The sequence below is a fragment of the Pomacea canaliculata genome, linkage group LG11 (genome assembly GCF_003073045.1).
Source record: "Pomacea canaliculata isolate SZHN2017 linkage group LG11, ASM307304v1, whole genome shotgun sequence".
NCBI classification, from domain to species: domain Eukaryota; kingdom Metazoa; phylum Mollusca; class Gastropoda; order Architaenioglossa; family Ampullariidae; genus Pomacea; species Pomacea canaliculata.
Genome location: NC_037600.1, coordinates 16,165,100 through 16,185,072, shown reverse-complemented (window position 1 = coordinate 16,185,072; position 19,973 = coordinate 16,165,100). Strand labels below are relative to the sequence as shown.

The 19,973-nt window shown below is 38.5% G+C and overlaps 2 protein-coding genes across 2 annotated transcripts; both read left to right on the top strand.

The window, feature by feature from the left end:
* Positions 1-1,315: 1,315 nt before the first annotated feature.
* Positions 1,316-6,980, top strand: LOC112575725 (carbohydrate sulfotransferase 15-like). Its single transcript, XM_025257726.1, has 7 exons — positions 1,316-1,686; positions 1,950-2,160; positions 2,473-2,571; positions 3,113-3,269; positions 5,389-5,566; positions 5,847-5,994; positions 6,412-6,980. Coding segments are annotated over exons 3-7 (681 nt in total). The 5' UTR covers positions 1,316-1,686; positions 1,950-2,160; positions 2,473-2,570; the 3' UTR covers positions 6,609-6,980.
* Positions 6,981-9,949: 2,969 nt separating this feature from the next.
* LOC112575429 lies at positions 9,950-14,314 on the top strand. Its single transcript, XM_025257300.1, has 4 exons — positions 9,950-10,092; positions 11,143-11,244; positions 11,634-11,729; positions 12,193-14,314. The coding sequence occupies exons 2-4, from the start codon at positions 11,154-11,156 to the stop codon at positions 13,047-13,049; spliced, it is 1,044 nt and encodes a 347-aa protein (XP_025113085.1). The 5' UTR covers positions 9,950-10,092; positions 11,143-11,153; the 3' UTR covers positions 13,050-14,314.
* The last annotated feature ends 5,659 nt before the right edge of the window (positions 14,315-19,973 follow it).

The window sequence follows — 19,973 nt, the reverse complement described above, 5'->3', positions numbered from 1 at the left end:
ATACAGGTCGTCACCAGACTTGCATAGCAAAGCTATAAGTGTCTCACCTGGAAAGGATGGTGGCGCCACCTCCAGTGACTAGGGTGAGTCAGTATATTTTATACTGCTCATATCCTCATGTTAACGAAGCAAGGGTATCTTCCTGATGGATCCCCAGGAACCCATTCTAGCAAAATAAGACAGGGTCTGGTTTGGTCACGTGATCCAATACAGCACTCTAAGACTCCCCTCCGTGGCTTTGCTGAGAATGGCCGACACTGAGATGAAAAAAATGGATGGCGAATGTTAATAAAGAGAATTAACTCCCTCTGCCCCTGGACTTTCTTCCCCTTTCCTCCGCGAAAGTCACTGTTATATTCAGTCTATTTCCAATCCCAGGACCCCTGCCCTGGCGACAATAAAGGTCAAGGGACTGAGCTCTTCCAAATAAACCTGCTTTATGTTCAAATTGTGCTTCTGTAATTTGTCTTATGTCAATATTTGTATATTAGTAGAGGACATGAACGAAACGAAACACGAGCCATCTGGACTGTGTTCTCTCGTTTGGTGAGACAAATTCCTCTCTTTTCATCGACAGATTAGTTGTCATACGTCTTCATTATTGGGAACCACCCGTAGTCCACAACGGTGTGGGAACAGGAAATGGAATACACGCCGTCCCGGCCCACCATCGACTGACCCCCGAGTTAATGGTTTTCTTTGTGGGCTTTTGAATAACAAAACAGGAGATCGAATCGTTGGAAACTTGTTCTGTCCAAACATTTCCCGCAAAAATGGTCTGGGAAAGTTTACACGTGTAACTGGGAATACATGACATTGGGAGAGTGTGACACGTGATCGATGACGCCATCTTACCCGTAACTACCACCTACTGCATGCATTTTGTTTATATGTGTGTTTGTGTGTTTGTTGCATAACATAGCAAGTTCCTTGTGCAGATGGGGATGGGGAGACTATGGCCAAGAGTTGTGGCCACATGCCTGGTGGTCTTCGTCTTACTCACCCTCTACATCTCTGACCGTTACCAGCTACGTCACAACCTTTTCTCTCTTCGCAAGGACAATTTTCAAAGGTAATCTTCCCCACTTCTCTCTCTCTCTCTTTCTCTCTCTCTCTCTCTACCTCCTTCTTGCCTTCTCTCACTGCACCCCTCCGGAGAGAACAGAGCGAGAGATCCTTTTTCCAGTTTTCCTCGTGTTTTCATTTTATTACTTTCCTTCAGATCGCCGCAGTTAATATCAGAAGCTCAACTAATTAAAGAAATTTTTTTTACGATTGGTTTCTCGTACTAATTGAATCTGAAATACGACCAGGAGCTTTAAAAGTGAATGCAAGAATCGTGCTTTTGTGGATGGACATCGATTCTCTCCGCCCATGTTATTCTCATGCACACTCTGTATTTGCTTCTTTTCATGGCGGTCCGGCTGGTTTCAATGACGCTTGTGGCTGGCCAGATATTGAGTGTAGGAATAATATTGCTATTATTACTGGGAAATTACCGAAACTTACATATTGTGCTGTTCTTGCAGAGATCTGGATCACATCGATGACATTCTTGAAGTTTCCTATGCACGCAGTCCAGCTGCGCCTCACAGAGATAAATTTGTTGGGAGTAAACCGTTGTTTCCTCCGTGTGAAAATGGAATACCACCCGGGATACCTGCATGGGGCCCTAACCCGCACTTGGTAAGATTTTGCTCAAAATTTTAACATGATGATTTTTCAATTTTTTATTGAAATCCTAGACATAAAATGTTGTGCAGGACTAGACCACCTCTTCTTTATTTTTATTTTTGTTGTTGTTGTTGCTGTTGTTGTTGTTGTTATTGTTATTAACTTTCTGTGTTTTTACCACTTGAGAGAAGAAAGCCAATGCTGTAGACTGAGAATAAAAACAACCTTAGTTCACAAAAATCCGGCTTATTCTTCCATTTTTGAATCTCTTTCAGGGTCCGTTTAACTTTTCCAACAAAAGTAAAAACCCTTGCTGGTACCAAAGGAACAGCGACGAAGAGTTACAGTTCCTGTGCGTACCCTATGGGTTTCTGGCCGGAATCAGTAAAAGCGGAACATCAGATTTATTTTTCCGCATTTCAAAGCATCCAGACTTTATAAACATCAAAAAGGAGTTTCACTGGTTTGACAGAGAACGATATTATTGTACGTGGGACTTTGTTACTTGTGTTAGTCTTGAACTTATGTAAAGTACTCCTGAGAGTTGGATTAAGAACAATAAAAATAATTATTATTAAATTATAAATAATTATAATAATTATTATTTTTAAAAAATTCACAACGTTTTCAATGTTTGTTGACTTGGGTTAGCCTTTAATACATGGTAACTGCTTGGTTGCGAATATTAAGTATTGTTGGACTACATTTTGTTTATTTTTTGTGTATTGTTTATATGAGATTTTTTCAATATCAATTCATTCGTGTACCCGTCAATCTTTTTACTGTTCCGTATTTCAGACAACAGCACATTTTTCCAGTATGCCAACAGCTTTCAAGGGCTTGCCGAGCAAATTGAGAATGATCTTCAGACATCTGGAAAAAGTCAGAAGATCACGAGTAAGATTTTATATTTAAGCTTTGATTGTAGCCTTTTGTAGCCATGAACAAAATTTTTTAACTAAATTTGTTCCACAGTCCACAGACATTATTTTCAGAATACAATATGAATATTGTGGATTTTTGTTTTTATTTAATTATCTTGCTATTACTTTGATTTTTTCTAATTTTTTTCCCTTCAAACCATTATTTGTCTCTTCGTTCCTTTTCCCTCATGTATTTCTTTCTTTCTTGCACTAGTTTCATTGTTTTTCGTTCCATTATTCATCCCTTCCTTCCTGGTTTTTTTCTTTTTTTTCCTTTTTCTGTCTCTCTTCCTGTTGTCTTTCTTTCTGTCTGTCTCGTAAGGTTTGCCCCTGAATTATTCTATATACAGTATATTAGATTATCAAATTGTCGCCTGTCTGACAAAACACATTTAAAATTCAGATTTTCAGCAAACGATTAATCACTGTGCTTCCACTATGACACGACACTCCCCACTCATTTCCACAATATTGTGTGTTTGTGACTATTTTTCTGGCTGCATTATTTATTGCAGTGGACGGGTCACCCAGCTATTTCTACGACAGCTACGAATGGCTTCGTTTCTCTGGAAATGAAGGATGCTCAGAGCCTCGTGTAATTCTACCCAGTCACATCTATCACTTGAATCCTCGAGTCAAAATTATCCTTATTTTCCGCCACCCAGTCCAGAGGTACAGTAAAATAAATTACAATCCATTTAAGATAAAAGACTTAAATTTGCGAGAACTTCTCAATTTCTTATTCGTTCATCGGTCTTTTATTCCTCCATTGATCTCAAGTGCATTTCTTTAACAAAGTTTGTCTTAAAGAATAAAGTAGTTGTTTGGAAGTCAATGTCAGATAAAATGTTTAGTCTAAGTCAGTTGAAACTCCTTTTGCTGATGTAATAATTCTTTTTCATATTTTAAGATATTTTTAAGATCTTAGAACCCGATCATGCGATTGTTCAAGTTAAGATTAGATTACTTTGTGAATGATTGAAGATTGTTTTCTCTCGATATTAGCTTACCTGTTAAACTCAACACCGATCCTGTCATAATCATTGTTATTTCACTTTTAAATATCTTGGTAAGCTGTATTAAAATACATTTACAATACCATATGAATATGGGATAAAATCTGCCTTTCTACTTATGATAAAATAGGGAACTGTTTAACCATCGTGTTTTAACATCTCCATCTTCATGTTTCAACATTCTTAACAATACTTAAAGAACTACTAGAGTCATTCGTGAAATTATGCTTAAATTAGCTCGTAAGTAAATAGACTATATCTCTGGGGGGATGGTATTTTAAAAAAAAATACTTTGTAGATTTTTACTAATTTTTTTTCAAAAAGTAGATAGACTTGACGTCGATAAGGGCCCCAGCCATTTTGAAATGCTCACACTATTAAATCCTTGTTCAGAAATTAAAGACATCCCTGGAAATGCGGTCTTGACCTCTATCTAAATATCAAAAAGAACCGTGAAGTTCAAAGATTTGAAAAAGAGAACAGTTTCGCTGAAATTTTTGGAATTTTTATCTGATAATGAAGTAAACCTACTCGCTTGAAAATAATTGCTCACTCGGGATGGCCTTTAATTCCACACTGCAGCAAGTAGTTTAGTTAAAAGCCCACTTTGCATCAGCCTTTATCTTGTCAGGTTGTTTACTCTTGGCGTGTCTAAATTAATTTACACAAATAACACATCAGCTACTTCACCCAGGTTAGTGGGAAATTTAATTATCGAACAATACTTCCTTGAATTCCAGTCTTAGCTTTCTTTGCTGTCAAAATAAAAACTTGAGAGATTAAAGACTTAAACCGCTACACACTAACTTCAGAAGAACCTCCAGGTCAGCTGATGTTAAAATAAATGATTGACTATAAAATGTCCGCCACTGGAAATGTCGGAGTTCATGTGAAGACAGAGTAGAGGATGGGGCACTTTCTGGAAAAGTCTTCAAAATTTCTACTGTTATCAAGATTGCAAGGAAATGTCAGTATCTACTGGAGCTGATTTGTCGATGTGTTATCTTGCACAAATAAGTGTTTGTTTTTAATGAGAGTGATGTATTCTCATTTCTATTTTTAATGTGATTGGGGAGGGGTTTGACTCTATACTCATGTCGGCTAACCACTTCATTCCTTACGAAAAAGTCACAACAGACATTAAGTTATCTTTCTGTATTTTAAAAAATATTTACAATTAATTTAGTTTTTTTAAAGTGACAAGCTGACAAATCCTTTATTCCACCATCTTCGATAAGTATTTAAACTTTGTAATATTGCTTCCGACAGTGGGTTGTCGAGTCATCTTACCTGCTGTAATTAATTAATATAAAAACGACAATTTCTATTACTGTATTAAGTTTAAGTAACACAAATCAATAGTGTTAACAACCCATATTTCTTGCTAGCTGCTTTATTTAGTTCTACTGCTACACGATTATGGAAAGTATCATGTTCGTTCATATGGCTTACAAGTGGAACATGCGGGTGACTTGTCTAAGGGAAAGAACCCAAGTCTGTGTTTGATGTAAGTAGTCTCAAGAGTTGTCTACCATCTGCCGCTTGACAGTATTTGCGAGCTACAACTTTTGGAACATTTCAAACTCTAGTAGACAGAACTTGCACACACCTTAGTGTCTCTTGTGGCATAGTGCTTTGTAATACCTGATGCGTGTTTACCTGTTCACCTGTTATTTTGTGTTTATCATGTTTGCACGTGATGCCTTCACTATTTGCACCTATGAGCGAGAAGGTGGCGGGGTTCGTAGAATTGAAGTCTTTGCTGTGTTCTGCAGATTATACTCGCGGTTCCTGTTTGACTGGGGCAGAAACAAGTCCTGCCAGACTTACCTGACGCCAGAGAAGTTCCACGAGGACGTGGTGGACGGACTTGAAAAGTTCCTCACCTGCTTTAAGAGTCAGTCACTGCGTTACTGTGTGTACGACAAAACCCTCCGAGACAGTGTCAACATGGTTGGTCACATAAACAGTTCTTACCATCCTCTCCTTGACTGACTTTATGTAGCAAGTACAGTCGGCAAGACACATAGACACAAAGTCACATAGACATGTCCAAACTATTTGTCATTCACCATTTGTGTAACATGAAGCTTTTTCTGTGAAAATTTATGAGATATTTGAGGGTCAAAATGTAGATGAATGGCAAATGTAGAAGAAACCGGACAAATTATTTTTTAATAGCTAAGGCTGTCGTAATGTTCGAATTATTAAAACTAAACGTTTTTATTTTCAGTTGCGGATATACGAAAATATGTATTCCGTATACCTTGAGGACTGGTTGAGAATCATCCCACGTGACCAGATTTTATTTCTACGATTTGATGATTATGTACGATCCATGGAAGTCCAGCTGACAAAGACATTCGAATTTTTGGAAATGGGTACTTTTCTTAATTCATTTGAGTTCTTGTAACGAAAGATACAGCATCTTTAAATGTTTACGCATTTTATTTTTAATTAATAATAATAATATGTTGTCCATGTCTCCTCGTTGTCCCAGCCCCAGGAGCACACTCCATGCGAGCTTTACAAATGACGTCAAAATAATAATACGTCAACATACACCTGACGTCACCACACACCTGACGTCACCACACCTACGACATCAGCTCACCAAAACTCTGCCCACGTATAGTTGACGTCATTAATGTCGTCACTATTTTACATTTGACTAATTATCATTTATCAACCTATTTAATCATCTCCCTTTTTTATCATCAACATTTCAAGTTTTGCAGAATGAAGTTTGAAATAAAATTAAATAAAGTGCCAGCAAGTATCCTTTCTGTTTATTGCAGAGCCTCTGGACCATGCTAAGATGACGTGGGTCCTTGCGCAGCAGCCAAAGAATAAAGGTGTTCACACGGTCAGCGCCGGACCCATGCTGCCAGAAACCAGGAAGATTCTAGAAACTTTCTACAAGCCATTTATTCAACGCTTTGCAAGCATGGTTGGCGACGACAAGTTTCTGTGGAAAGACAATGTCTATATCTAGAGTGCTACTGTTTGCTGTCTACCATTTGGTGATGCTGCCTACATTTAGAACGATAAAGTTTCTTCCTGAGAAAATTCCAGATCGTTGAACTTTTTATATTTTCTGTACAGCCAGAAACAAATTTGTCGTCGTGTGAAGACAATGTATTTGTCTTTTTTCTCTGGCCAAAGCACCTACAAAAGATTGTACTTTTAGATATATTAAGTCTAGTCACCATGCTTTGTCCATCCTGTTTCAAATGACTTTACGAAGCGTCTAGTTTGTGAATTCAATCGCATGGACATGAACATTTTGTATCACCGTTCTCACTATCTGGAAGGTGCTCCACTGGCCTAGTCACGTGTCCTCTATAGACCCGTTGGTCGATCTCGGACATTTAACCCACATGCTGCTGGATGTTGGACAGAAGACGACCAAGGAATGGTCCGGGAAGGAGATTCTTTCATTGTTGCAACTTAGTTGCCCAAACTGCATTTTAAACTGCTCGCCTGTAGCGTCTTGAAGATCGGTTATTGATCTTTGTTTTATCTTTTTCTAATATTTTCTTACTCCTCTAAAAATATGAAATTATGAAGACAGACCATTCACAAGAACGAATGTAGGTGTGTTAGAATAGGATGTACGCATCTACTGGTTTCTATCATTACCGAAGTTAAAATGTTCAGTTCCTCATCAATAAACTTTCACGAAGTAGTCTTTGGTTGATATTTAATGATATGTATGGTGTGTGATTTTACTGACCACCAACTGTGCAGTAATTGGCAGTGTGCTGTGTCACAAACTCTTGGTGCTGTTTAGAGTCAAATTGTGTCATCTGGTGTTTACTCCACGAATATAACCACTAGTGACTTATATGAGCTATGATTCAATTGTTGATAGAAATCTTGAAACAAAGGAGAAGCCACAGAAAATGAGAAAAGTTCATCTTGAATTAAACAGATAAATTCGAGATAAAAAGTTTCAGAGAGTCAGGCGTAAGCAACTGAACAAATCGTTGAATACCGGCTTCTAACATTTCTTCAAGTCATGATGCGGTCATGTGACTGAAGTCCTACACAGTTACAGTAGATGCTCCACCCTCGATCTACCAGTAGAAAACCTGGAAACGTTTCCAAATAAAATCAAAAGAATTGACTTAAACACCAGAGAAAAATTAAGAAATCGAATATACTTTGGGATCACTCAAAGCCACGCCCAGATTACCACAGTCCAGCGGTTTGGACAAAGAGTTACACGATTTGTTTGTTTAGCTTAGCGTTGTCTTAAGTTGATGTCCTTAGCGGTCTCAGAGAAGACAGTTTGACGCCTGCTTACGTTTATATGTTGGGTCGTTCCGCCTCTGTTCTATTAATGACCAGTTTCTCCAGTGCTTCACGCAGTGTGTGGCGTGCACCCGGGGTGGAGGACAGCGACTGGCATGAATTCTTTTGCAAATATTAATACGAGTTGTTGACAAACTTTAGGGAAAAATGCAATCGTGAAAAAAGCACTGGTGATTGTGGGTTCTTCATGTCTTGCTAGAGGTTTCTTGCAGCGATAATGTCCTCTAAAGTCGTCAACAAATATTGTGTTGAGAGAAGCTGAAGCAGTTCTCAGCTTTACAGTAAAGTGTGTGTATGTATTTGGCTTATAAACTCCTAGCATGCAGATCGTAGGACCCAACACAGCCAGTCAAAATGAATATCTCCTGTCAGACCAGTAGGAGGGCCATATACTCTTGATGAATAGCGTTAAGAAAAAAAAAAAGAGTCCTCTTGCAATCACACATCTACACCCGGCAATCAAGTCGTTAACAAATACGAATGTGGCACACCTTATAATATGACAAATCAGGACAGAACATACTTTAAGTAGAGTTTTACTGTACTCACCAGACTGAACTCAAATTTTCGTTTGTTTGTTTGTTTGTTGTCTTTTTCTCGTGACCACGTGACCACATAGCTAAATCCGTAGGGATAGGGTGTATGTACGTGCATGTATATGTGTGAAGAAAATGTAACGGGGTGTATAACCCAAAGTGCTGTAGCGACTGATAGATTGATCTTTTTTTAAGTTTGAGTGAATTCGTAGCTGATTAGCTAGCCCCCCTAGTGGATTAATTTATTGATGAATTAATTATACATTGGACAGATTTTTAGAGAAGAACATCCTTATATACAAATAGAAACAACACGAAAAAAGACATGCAGGACGATAAACAAGAGTAAATAAAAACCTCTCGTGTTTTCGTTCTTCAACTGTGTCGAATCGTGTAAGTTATTTATAGTTATACAAGCGAAAGCGAAAGTAGAGTTCCTCAGCTTTAGTGTTCCAGGAATACCTGCAGTTCTCATATGTGGCTCACACTAAGTCTGTTATTATTTTAGCAGCTTCCGGTTCTGTGGTCTTTATAACATCAGGAAATGTATAAAGCAGTTTTCAACATATACAACAATGTTGCCCTCTCCAAATGCCACTGTGTGTGTTTAGTATTATGTAGACACTTTGTAAATGCAGTGAACTCCTGCATCGGGAGGAGCCAGGTGTGTGTGTACTAAACAGTCACTTGCTTTCAATCGTTGAGTAATCTGGGTTATCAGTGTTATGATGTTGCGAATTTAGTACCACCTTTGAGTGAACACAGGCTATATTTGTAAATATTTATATTTCAAGGCTCTTCATTTGTCTATGTATTCAGGGCACTTCTAAGTGCCAAGCCACAGGCATTCATTCACCTTTTGCGAGATGACTTCCCATAAAATATTTTTTTATGTTGAGTCACATTGTTACTGTGATTACCAAATAACACAGTATGTGCTCGAAGGAGATCTCCACAAGCAATGTTGAAACGCCTTGCCCACATCTTTATTTATTGAATATTTTAAACTTTTGCACATTTAATATAGTCACAAGATACAACTCTCTTTGGTAGTTGGCATCACAAACCTGTCTACTCTCTGGCAAATATTTCGCCAGCCACTTTGTTTATTTCGTTTTTCTCTTTGTCTCCGCTGGTATCCACGCAAACACACCAAGGTGCGAGATCGTTTCCTCACATTCTGAGTTGCTTGACTCGACTACAATAGAGTCAATACCTAATATTGAGAAATAACGTCCTAATTAAGTAGGTGACACCTCGGAGACGACAGCTTGATGTAAGGAAAGAAAGAGGTGACGATAGGAAGTAGCCTTCCTATACCTCCACTGACACGCCATCGATTTTCGTCACCTGAAAAAGCAGCGGTTGTCAATCGCGGAAAGCTATTGGAGGACGACTAGCGCTCTGCGCATGCGCATGCGCAATCGCAACAGGCCATAAGCACGTCCAGGTCTCGACTAGCACTCAGCGAGTAGCAGGTAAACGGAGTTGTCATTCGATTTACATGCATACGAAGTCAACGGGGCTGCCATACATTGCATATCGTTGCTGTAAAAGGAGTATTGTACTTCTGTTAGTCTATCGCACGAACTACATTTCAGTCTGCTGATCATTTGAGTCTTCAGGGTATGTACTTCTTGTCTATTTCATAGTTTTATTAATTGTTAAAATAATACATCAAATGCAAAATGAATGGCTGTACTTTGATTTGAGCAAAAACACTTCAAGGAAGTCTGTTTGAAATACTTTAATATATCCAGTGTAACTTATTGAGTATTTAATTTACACCGGGGTACTGGTTGAGAGACACAAATGATTAAATATCATGAAGCCATGAGAAAAATATGTTAGAATAAAATAGAAAGATTACATTCAAGAAATGTTCTTAGGTAATTAAACATGGCGGACATCTGCCACGTATCACTGTCACAATGTCAGCATTCTTATTCACTTTTTCAAAGAGAAGACTCCTTATTCATATGGATCGTAAAATCTCGTTTGATCGAACAGGTAGACGAATAGCCTTACTGATTTGTAGTTTTTTGTTAGCTTGTTAGCTTTTAACTTTTTTATGAGAGGTCATCTGAGGTGTCGAACCACCCACTCATAAGATTAATGCCACGTCATGATGGGGAGGGAGACAACCCCAAGTCATGAATCTAGGTCGCGTTTTTCTTTCCTGTTCTTTGTAAAGACGTACAAAGGGAATAAAGGCGTTTATTGGGAAATGAAAACTATTCATGTTTTCAATAGACGACGATATCACTCCTTTTCCTTTCAACTGAGGATGACATTTTACTTTTTACTTTCTTAATTATGGGTTCTGACAATTATCCGTCTGACATGAAATATACATATTAACATCTATGAATATAGCAATTAACATTTTATTGTAATTTTGTTATTATGATGTCTGATTTTAAAGGAATTTGCTATAAACATTATTTCATTGACGCATTTGTAGATCGTATTTCTATTTCACATTTCTCAGCTCATTTCGGGTGTTATTTTAAAGTTTAGTATCAATATGTGGTTTTCTTGTATTTATGTGTAATCTTCAAGAATGTTTAGTCAAAGTCTGCATGGAAATAAATCAAATTATATGTCTACCAAAAAAAATGTAAGGAAAATTGTTTTTGGGGTAGATCAGTAATGTTAGTATGCTTTCTAACTTAGAGTTTCTTGAAATGGCAACATCATCGCAAGGAGAAGGTCAACCAAACATTCCGACCTCGACAATGGCATCTGAACAGAGCAATAACTCCGATGGAGCAGCAGGTAAGAAACTCGAGTCGTATGACAGCATACAAAAATTGTGGTAAACACAAAACAATTTTTAACGAGACACTTGTTCTCTCGCAAATCAGAATCAGAAAATGTGTCTTTAATTTTTCTGACCTTGATGATTTTGAAACCGGGAATCTCGCAATCCAAAATAGCTCATTGTTCTCCTACAAATCTGATCATCATTATATTGTATTAACCAGAGTAATTATGTTACGAAGACAAAGTTTGATAAAAATTAACAACTTTAGGTAATAACACTACAAATATACTCATAATAGTTGCTTAATTAAATCTCTATTGAAATGTGACGAGGCCGTTACTGGTACATTTTGTGGAATTTAAAACAGTTCTGTGGTAAAATAAACTCTGTTGTCCGGCAGGACCAAGTGGCATCCCACGTGCGGTACCTGTTCCAAAACAAAGACCTGTTCCTCTGACGCGACAGGTGGTCTTTGATCTTGGAATCACTGGGCTGGGTAAGTCATTATATGTGTTTTGCCTTTCATAAACAATCGATTTAAGAGCTGCAAAATGAAACCATTTTTATCTATATAAATGCAGAATTTATTCTGAGTTTAATTTTTTTAACATCTTATTGAATTTTTCCCCCTTGGAGTTGGTTAAACGGACTGGAATAGGAACGTTTTTTATCTTCTGTTTCAAATAACAACTTGAGAGACCAGCACTCGTTGTAAGTGTGAATAAATTCGTGGATAAACCATTAAAATATGGTTTCCCTTGTATAAATATATGTATCACAGTAATTGCTTGCCATGGCCGGAAAATACACTTACCTAGACTTAGTTTTGTGCCTAGTTACCGCGAGAAAATATGGAACAAACTTTACAATACTGACCAATCACAGTTCAAAGTTGTGTTACCCCTTAGGGTAGTACAGTTTCTTGTGTGTTTTACATCTATTGTCTATGTCTGTTGCAGAAAATGAATGCCATATACTTCGGATCTCTGCATCACGTTTGGATGTACCTGTAAATGAGGAATACTTCAACAAATATGTCCTGCCGAAAAGGGAAATTAGTTATTGGGTTCAAGAGATCTTTAAGTATTCTGTCCAAGGGGACAATTTGTATCGAAATGGCGTTCAGCTTCCTACATTACGCATACGCCAGGCCTTGTCCGAGTTTCTGGAGTTTCTAGGGGACGAGCCTGTAACACTGATTGCCCACCACTCCAGGCGGATTGACTTTCCCGTTTTGTACAATGCCATGAAAGCCTGTGACATGTTGCCGGAATTTGAAAAAAAGGCGACAGGCTTTGTGGACACACTGCCTCTGTTTAGAGGTGTCTGGCAGGATTTCGGTCCCTATAGACTACGTACTCTGTACGGTAAACTGTTTCCACGTGAGGAACAAAACATAAGCAATGTCATGGTATTAAAGACCCTTGTTGGACATCCCGATGTTACAGACGAAGCAGTTTCAAAACATTCTTTTGATTTTACATACGTCGCTCAGGCTGCCAAAAGGTCGTTCGAGAAAAAGAGCAACTTACCCAGTTGGAAGCCTTTGATAACTTCTCGGTTTGTGAGCAAGTCCATGGCACAGAGAGCAGCAGCAAGTGGTCTTGCAGTTCACCATCTGCTGCTGGCCTACGAATGGGGTGAAGAGCAAGGTGTGCTGGACGTCCTCACCGAAATTACCAGCGATGGCAAACCAAGGGTTACCAAGGATAAGAAAGTGCTTGAAAAAATTGTAAGCTTCATCACTAAAGGTTCTTTCGACGACGAACAAGAAAACGAGTCTCTGGAGGACGAAGACGATTTTTATCAGAATTAACGAGGAAGGAATCGGAGAGCAGCCTACGCAGACAACTACTGACCTTGCGACCTGGACCCTCCTTCACTCAATTGAGAATTGAAAATCTGTTCGTCGACAAACTGAAAACACTCTATCTTAACCAACATTAACTGACAACAACAAACTTTAACTAACATCAACTGAGAATACAAGACCTATTTTTGTAACGCGGTTGGTATTAACACGTACCAGTTAATACATGGTTTTAGCATTACTTACGAGATAGAGAAAGAAGTGTACAGCCAAGGAGGCAGAACAAATGAATTTTAAAAAAAAACCTTCCTGTTCTTAGTAGTCATTGTAAGGGCATGTCAATCAAGCAAGCCCACCCTAACAGAAAGGAGGGTCACTGGAGCTAGGCTGCACTGACAGCAAGTTTTTTCTTCTAACCTGATTTGCATTGATAAATTTCTTATATTTCACAGATGTTTTGCAATTATGTTTTTAAATTTTTTTGCACGTGAGTAAAGTCTATCACATATTGTGCCATGTTCCTTTCGTAGAAAATGTATTTTCTACTTTCAGCAAAGTTTAATGTTTAATTAACTGGTCAAGCTGGCACCACTCCGGCTAATGACAGGACAGGATGGTCAAGGCAGTCTATGTTCTGTGTAAGTTGATATGGAACAATCTGTGTAAAACGAACTACGCTGAGATGGTTTATTTGAACAGTCTGTAAGTTCATTTTAAATAGTCTTAGAAAAAATGCAAATATTTCGTGAATCTGTTGCCGTTGCAACAGTTTTTTTCTGCTGAAAATTCATTGTTATTCATTTCTTGCTGCTTTCCTCATTTAGGCTAATGCATATGTATTAATGATTTTGCTTACTGTTTGGATTTAATGGAATTGTGCTCATTCATGTTATGCCATGTTTAATGTGTATATATTTTAATTTTGAAAAAAAATATTCCTTATCAGAAACAATTTTTCCCCCCGGAGAAAGGGATTTTGTAGAACACGTATTTTCTACTTTCAGAAAGTTTAGTTAGAATATAGACCACCAACTGGACAGTGAATGTATAGTGTATTGGAAGTCTACGCCAGCATGAACTTTATACTATTGATGTAAGCAAAGAAGGGATTTGTGAATATTGGATTTTGAACTGTGAACATTGAACTGTGGGTATCGGATTACTAACGGTGAACATTTATGAGGCGAGCGACATCGAGGAGAGATAAGTTTTAAGAATTACGTGTAGAGCTAACTGTAAACCATTTTTGTACGTATGTATTGTTTTATTACATTCTTTTCATTAATAAAGATATATATATATATATATGTATTTATCTATTTTACTGATTTGGCGAATGGATGGACATGCAGTGATTGCGTTGTAATTAGGTGTGGTCAAATTCTTGTCAAGAGAGTTATCCATTGCGCGACAGTCACACACTCAACCTTTACACCTTTCCTTCTGAGTTTGGAACTGTCTGCCATTTTCTCTTTCTGGTTAGTACACGTATTAATCTGGTCGAAACGGATGTAATGGTTCACTAATTCAAATCTGACTATGGAGATAACTTTGATAATTAGAGAAGACAAAAAAGACTTCTGCTGTGTCCGTCGCTGCAAACGACTTTATAAACAGAAATAGTAGAAAACGGTGTTTTCTTCTGTTTACATTCCTTAAAGGGTCGAAGCAAAATTAATTTTCTGGTTGCAATTCATGCAAAGATGTAGCATCAAGCAGATACAAACAAACGACGGAAGTAAAGGGGAAAGGGTGACAACTGTAGAAGCGCCAAAGACAGTTGACAAAAAAAAGTAGAGCTGTCAAATTTATTCATACATCAAGCATCGCACTTGATCATACCAAGATTATAAATTTTGTTTTGTTCAAAAAGACTTAAATTTTTTTTTTTCAGCGTTCAATACTCAGAAGATTTCAGTCAAAACCGTATCTGCTTCAATTTTTTCGCATAGAATAAACTCGACGCCACTTAAGTCCCTTGAGTGATGGCAGCCACTCCAGCTGTAAAAACTCGACCATGGAGTGAACCCGGCGTCTAAAATGTTCAGGTGGATGTATACCTGATAAGGATAATAAATATCTCTGTTTTACTAAGTACGCTATATTATATTCAAACAACGAAGATGTCAAATGCATCCCACCCGGTCAATGGTCTGTTCTGTCCCGTGTGAGGTGTAGACTCCCAGGTGAGAAATAGTTTCTTTACTGTGAACTCGTATCAGGACCAGTACTAGTTGACTGTGTCCTTTTGCGGTCTGAGGCCAGTGTCTGTATGTGTGATAGAAATGGAGAGCAAGCGAGAAGGAGAGGTAGTGTGTAAATATGTGAACGTATGTGTGTGGAGAAAATGTAACGGGGTGTATCTATCACCCAAAGTGCCAGCTGTAGCGTGTGCAAGTATGGGTGTGCGTGAGATCATCAATTCAAATTCCTAATTTACTATCACTCGGCAAATAAATGAATTCTTCTTCTAAGAGTGTTTTTCTGTCGCTAAGCGACGCCTGGCTGCATTTATTGATCTTCGTTACCCCCAGTCCCCCACCTGTGCCCCACACATCATCAGGTGCCGGGAGGGTAAGTTAGTAGGTCACGGGAACCGGGTTAGTGTGCCTCGCTCATGTTGCACCACCTGGGAAGCTCGTTTTCCTAAACACCATTGACAGAAAAGTCTTTTTCTCAGGAAGCAGACATGCCTGGAAATCTTACCTCAGAGTCAGCAGCAGTGTTATCGGGAAACGTGACGTCACACTTGCAGGAAGTTGATATAAAGTAGAGGGCGCTTTTTATAAGCATGATGCACAAACTGCACTGAATGCTACTCATCTGCTGCATCCTAAAAGTGAATACGTGTACAGACACACCTGGCGTGTAAGGTGGATTGGTACGATGGAGAAAATAAAAACCTCTCGTGTTTTCGTTCCACAGCTGTCTCTAATCATTTAAGTTATTTATAGTTTTAAGAGCCAAAGCGAAAGTAGAGTTCCTCGATCAGCTTTGGTGTTCCTGGTAGACCTACAGTTCTCGTATGCGGCTCACACTCATTTTTGAGCAGTTTTTGGTTACTGCGGCCTTTACATCATCAACAAGTTCTGTAGTTTTCATATGTCACTCACACTAAGTCTGATATTTTTTTATTTTATTTTTTTTTTAGCAGCTTTCGGTTATTGCGGTTTTTACAACATCAACAAGTTCTGTACTTTTCCTTATGTTTAGCAAACCTTGAATACATTGCACTGTTTGTGACAAGTCTTGGCACGTGCTGATAGGTTTCTTCACTTGAAGTCCATTTTGTCTAGTGTGCTGTCATCATCAGGTAATAAAAGTATAACTGATCAAGAGCTTATGATGTAGTGAGAGGCTGCACGCATGCGCAGAGCGGACTGAGATTCACTCCTGCTTAATGGAAAATTTTATTTCACTGAGTTTGTTTTGCAGATGTTTTCTGAGGTCATATAAAAAGGTAGACTTTGACATGGCGACATCGTTACAAATACAGGTAATCTTGACCTCCAGCTTGTCTCAAACGAACCTTGGTGAGAACCGGAAGGAAAGTGGAGGTGAGTGAGTCAAACTTCTATTTGGTCCACGTCACTGTAGGAATTCCATCTGTATTCTTTTCAAGAACAAAAATTCTAGAGATTTTTACAAAGTTCTTTATTTCCATAGTTTTTAACAATATTTTCTTGTACAATAACCAATAAAATACAATTAGAATTTATATTTATGTACATTTTAACATTGTACACTGTAATAAACATACGTGTTTTGTGTTTATTGTCCAGGCTAACCTATCTGCATTAAACCACATGTAATCGGAGTGAATTCAACAAATAGTTAAAAGCATCTCGTCCAGCTTATGTTACATCTACACACTTGATGTCACTATAAATATTTTTAGTTTATATTTCTTAACAATTCTTCTATCTTTACATCTTTGTTTCGGCATATGTAAACACAATTTTGATTCTATTTCAACATATTTTACGTTTTTTACTTGAATTCTCGGGAATTCACATGTAGTCTAATAATAATTGTTATAAAAGAACGACTTCACGTGAACACGTTGAGAAGGAAGTCAGCATCACAGGTTATCATCGTGTTATCATTACCTTGATGTTGTTGTCCTGGTACTCACAGTGTTATCTCTAGTAGTGACACCAAATTGTGTTAAGGAAGCGAAATATCGAGTAAGATCCCCAACCTTCAGACTCAAACACTACTACTACTACTCTTCTGTGTTGCTGTAAATGATTTACAGTGTTCGTAGTTCCACAAGTTGTGAATTGAAAACACTGTACTCATTCGTCTTGGTGTGGGCCTTTCAGGTAGGCAGGGCTCTCATTGCTGTATCGAAAATTCAGTACATTTAAGTTCACCCGATCAGGTAACAATCTTCACGCCCTCTCTTAATTAATGATGATCACGATAAGTGCCTCCCACACACACACACTTTAAAACAGGGGTTAGTAAACTTCTCAAACTGTCAGGAGCAGTTTCTATATTTATATATTTTTTTCAATCCCATCGTGAAATATATATATATCTAAAATATAAAAGCACATTTAATTTGGTGTAGTCAGATACCTTATCACCTAATAAATTACTCAGATTCTGTATCAGCCGCAAACACTGAGAATGTCGGTATAGTTTTACACCCTGCTTTGCACCACTGGTCGTACTTTGCACTGACAAATTCACTTCAGCTTAAAGGGCTAGTGAAGTGCAATTGTTCCTAATGACTGGGTATCATGCACTGAAAGAAATCAGCATCATAATTACCAAGACTATACGTGAATTGAGTTAATCTTGCTAAAGGTACAGCCGGTGGAAAAGCTCGGGATTTATGTTAATTAGGCGTATCTTTAATAATTATGAAATTATATTTAATAAGGCGTATCTAGGGTAAACTTTACGTCCCAAAATTGGTTTTTTTTTGTTTGTTTGTTTTGTTTTTTGTTTGTTTGTTTTTTTTTGTTTGTTTGTTTGGTTTTTTTGTTGTTTTTTTTTTGTGTTGTTTATAAGCGTGTACCTGGAAAACAGAACAGGGGTATTCACATTTTTTTCAAATATAAAGGAGTGGACTAACCGTTTCAAGCAAGACTTCATTACAAGTGGTTATCCTCTTCAGCTGCTGCCTCTATCCAATTATCCCAGGACCAAAATCAACAAACCAGCATAGTGGTTTATCAGCTGGTACTAGTCAAGGGATTTGGGGAAGTAGTATCTTGTACTAAGCTTTATATAGTCATTAGAAAACATTTGCACCCAACTACACCTTTAACAACCAGTATTTGTAAATGTGGGTCACAAATGTGGGCTTTGCAGTCGGAGGTCCTAAAATAGACAAGTTTAGTCAGGTGACCGTGTCACAAGCAGACGCTCACCTGGGAAACTACAACCCTCTCCACCCTAGTGGCTTTCACTTCTTAAATGGTCGCCGACATGAACTCGCACAAAGGTATATGTAAGTAATTCGAGTTAGTTGTATAACTTATAGTTCGTATGAATGTACCTCTATATTTATGAACGGCCAGGGTATGTACAGACACGCTGATAGAACCTTTCCTGTCGATGGTGTACACCTCTTGCTTATTTTTTCTGTGACCTCAGCATGCAGCCAAGATGAAAACACAGCTACAAGAAAGGGAGACAAGCCCTGCACAGTTTCAAACGCGGAAGTGATTGTCGTTCATGATTCAGATTCCGAGGAAGAGCTTTCCTCTGGTAGGTATCAGCATTCTCGGATGGTTCTCTCTTTTTTTCGGGATGAAAAGACAACCGCGATTATTACTGGATTTTATTAGGTACCTGAGAGAAGTAGAATTGCAGATATTCCACGTTTTACTGATTTATTTATGATTACAGGCAGTCTCAGTCAGATCGTCCGAGAAAATGAGGACCAAACGCATCCCACGATCACATATAGCCCGGTGATCAGCTCTTCTGACTGTGAAAACCAGGAAGAAGTCCTTGGAGGTAAGTTCATATTCCAGTTACAAAAATAATGAAGGGAGGGTGGAGGAAGAGAGTAGCAGTCGGCGCTTCATTCAACCACAATTGCGCAGAACATTAAATTGTCACGTGGCGAACCCGGGCAAAACAAAAAAACCCACTAAAATATACCTAACACCTGGTCCATTAACAGCACATGATCCACTTCCATCTGTTCAGTGGGGGGTCGTTCCCGGTCCCTCTATTCAATATCATCATGAAATAAAGTCGACTTACCGGGAACGGTGTAGATTGTAATCGATGCAAAGGCTACCTTTCCTCCTCCCTCCGTCCACAAGACCATACAGAGTATGCAATTTTATACTGATGATGATGATGATGATGATGATGATGATTGTAATGGACTTCCACGTGTGGGTCCTGCGCGCAATGATTAATTTCCACTCGCATGCACCCGTCCAGCATGCGTCCACACGCTCACTCCAAAACACTTCTCAAAATACAGGACTTCAACATGAATAAAGAATATAATCAAAGAAAAGGAGCACACATACACACATCTACATAAAAGAATGGCTACAAGTATATCTTAAAACTTATCTCTCTGGTGTTTCTTCTTGTTAGTTTTCTCACGATAATAATTCCACTGCTCACTGTTCACAAGTTACAGTTCAGTCCCATGTAGACTTCCACGAGAGTTCACAAATTCCTGCTTATCAAAATTCACACTTCACAGTTTCAGTCCCCACGTGGACTTTAACGTCTTCTATGATCTCTAAGACGGACTCTCAGCGGCCGCTCACCAGCTCGCTACTTGGAGAAGTGACGTTCTCTGCCCCTCCCCAGACTTGGTTTCTTGGTTCCGGTGGGCGTAACTTCCTCCCGGTGTCCTTGGAGGTGTAGAAAGGCTCTGAACGCAGGTGTAAGGGGCGTTGCTCGCCTCAGGCTGTACCCGGCCTTCAGCTGGACAAAGAGGGG

What these genes read in the sequence shown, in the direction of transcription:
- LOC112575725 (XM_025257726.1), top strand. An exon ending in TTCCGCCACCCAGTCCAGAG is followed by an intron (nt 3,270 to 5,388) that starts GTACAGTAAAAT and finishes TGTGTTCTGCAG; the next exon opens with ATTATACTCGCGGTTCCTGT. An exon ending in TCCGAGACAGTGTCAACATG is followed by an intron (nt 5,567 to 5,846) that starts GTTGGTCACATA and finishes TTTTATTTTCAG; the next exon opens with TTGCGGATATACGAAAATAT.
- LOC112575429 (XM_025257300.1), top strand. Translation starts at nt 11,154, where the DNA reads ATGGCAACATCATCGCAAGGAGAAGGTCAACCAAACATTCCGACCTCG. An exon ending in TAACTCCGATGGAGCAGCAG is followed by an intron (nt 11,245 to 11,633) that starts GTAAGAAACTCG and finishes GTTGTCCGGCAG; the next exon opens with GACCAAGTGGCATCCCACGT. An exon ending in TCTTGGAATCACTGGGCTGG is followed by an intron (nt 11,730 to 12,192) that starts GTAAGTCATTAT and finishes TGTCTGTTGCAG; the next exon opens with AAAATGAATGCCATATACTT.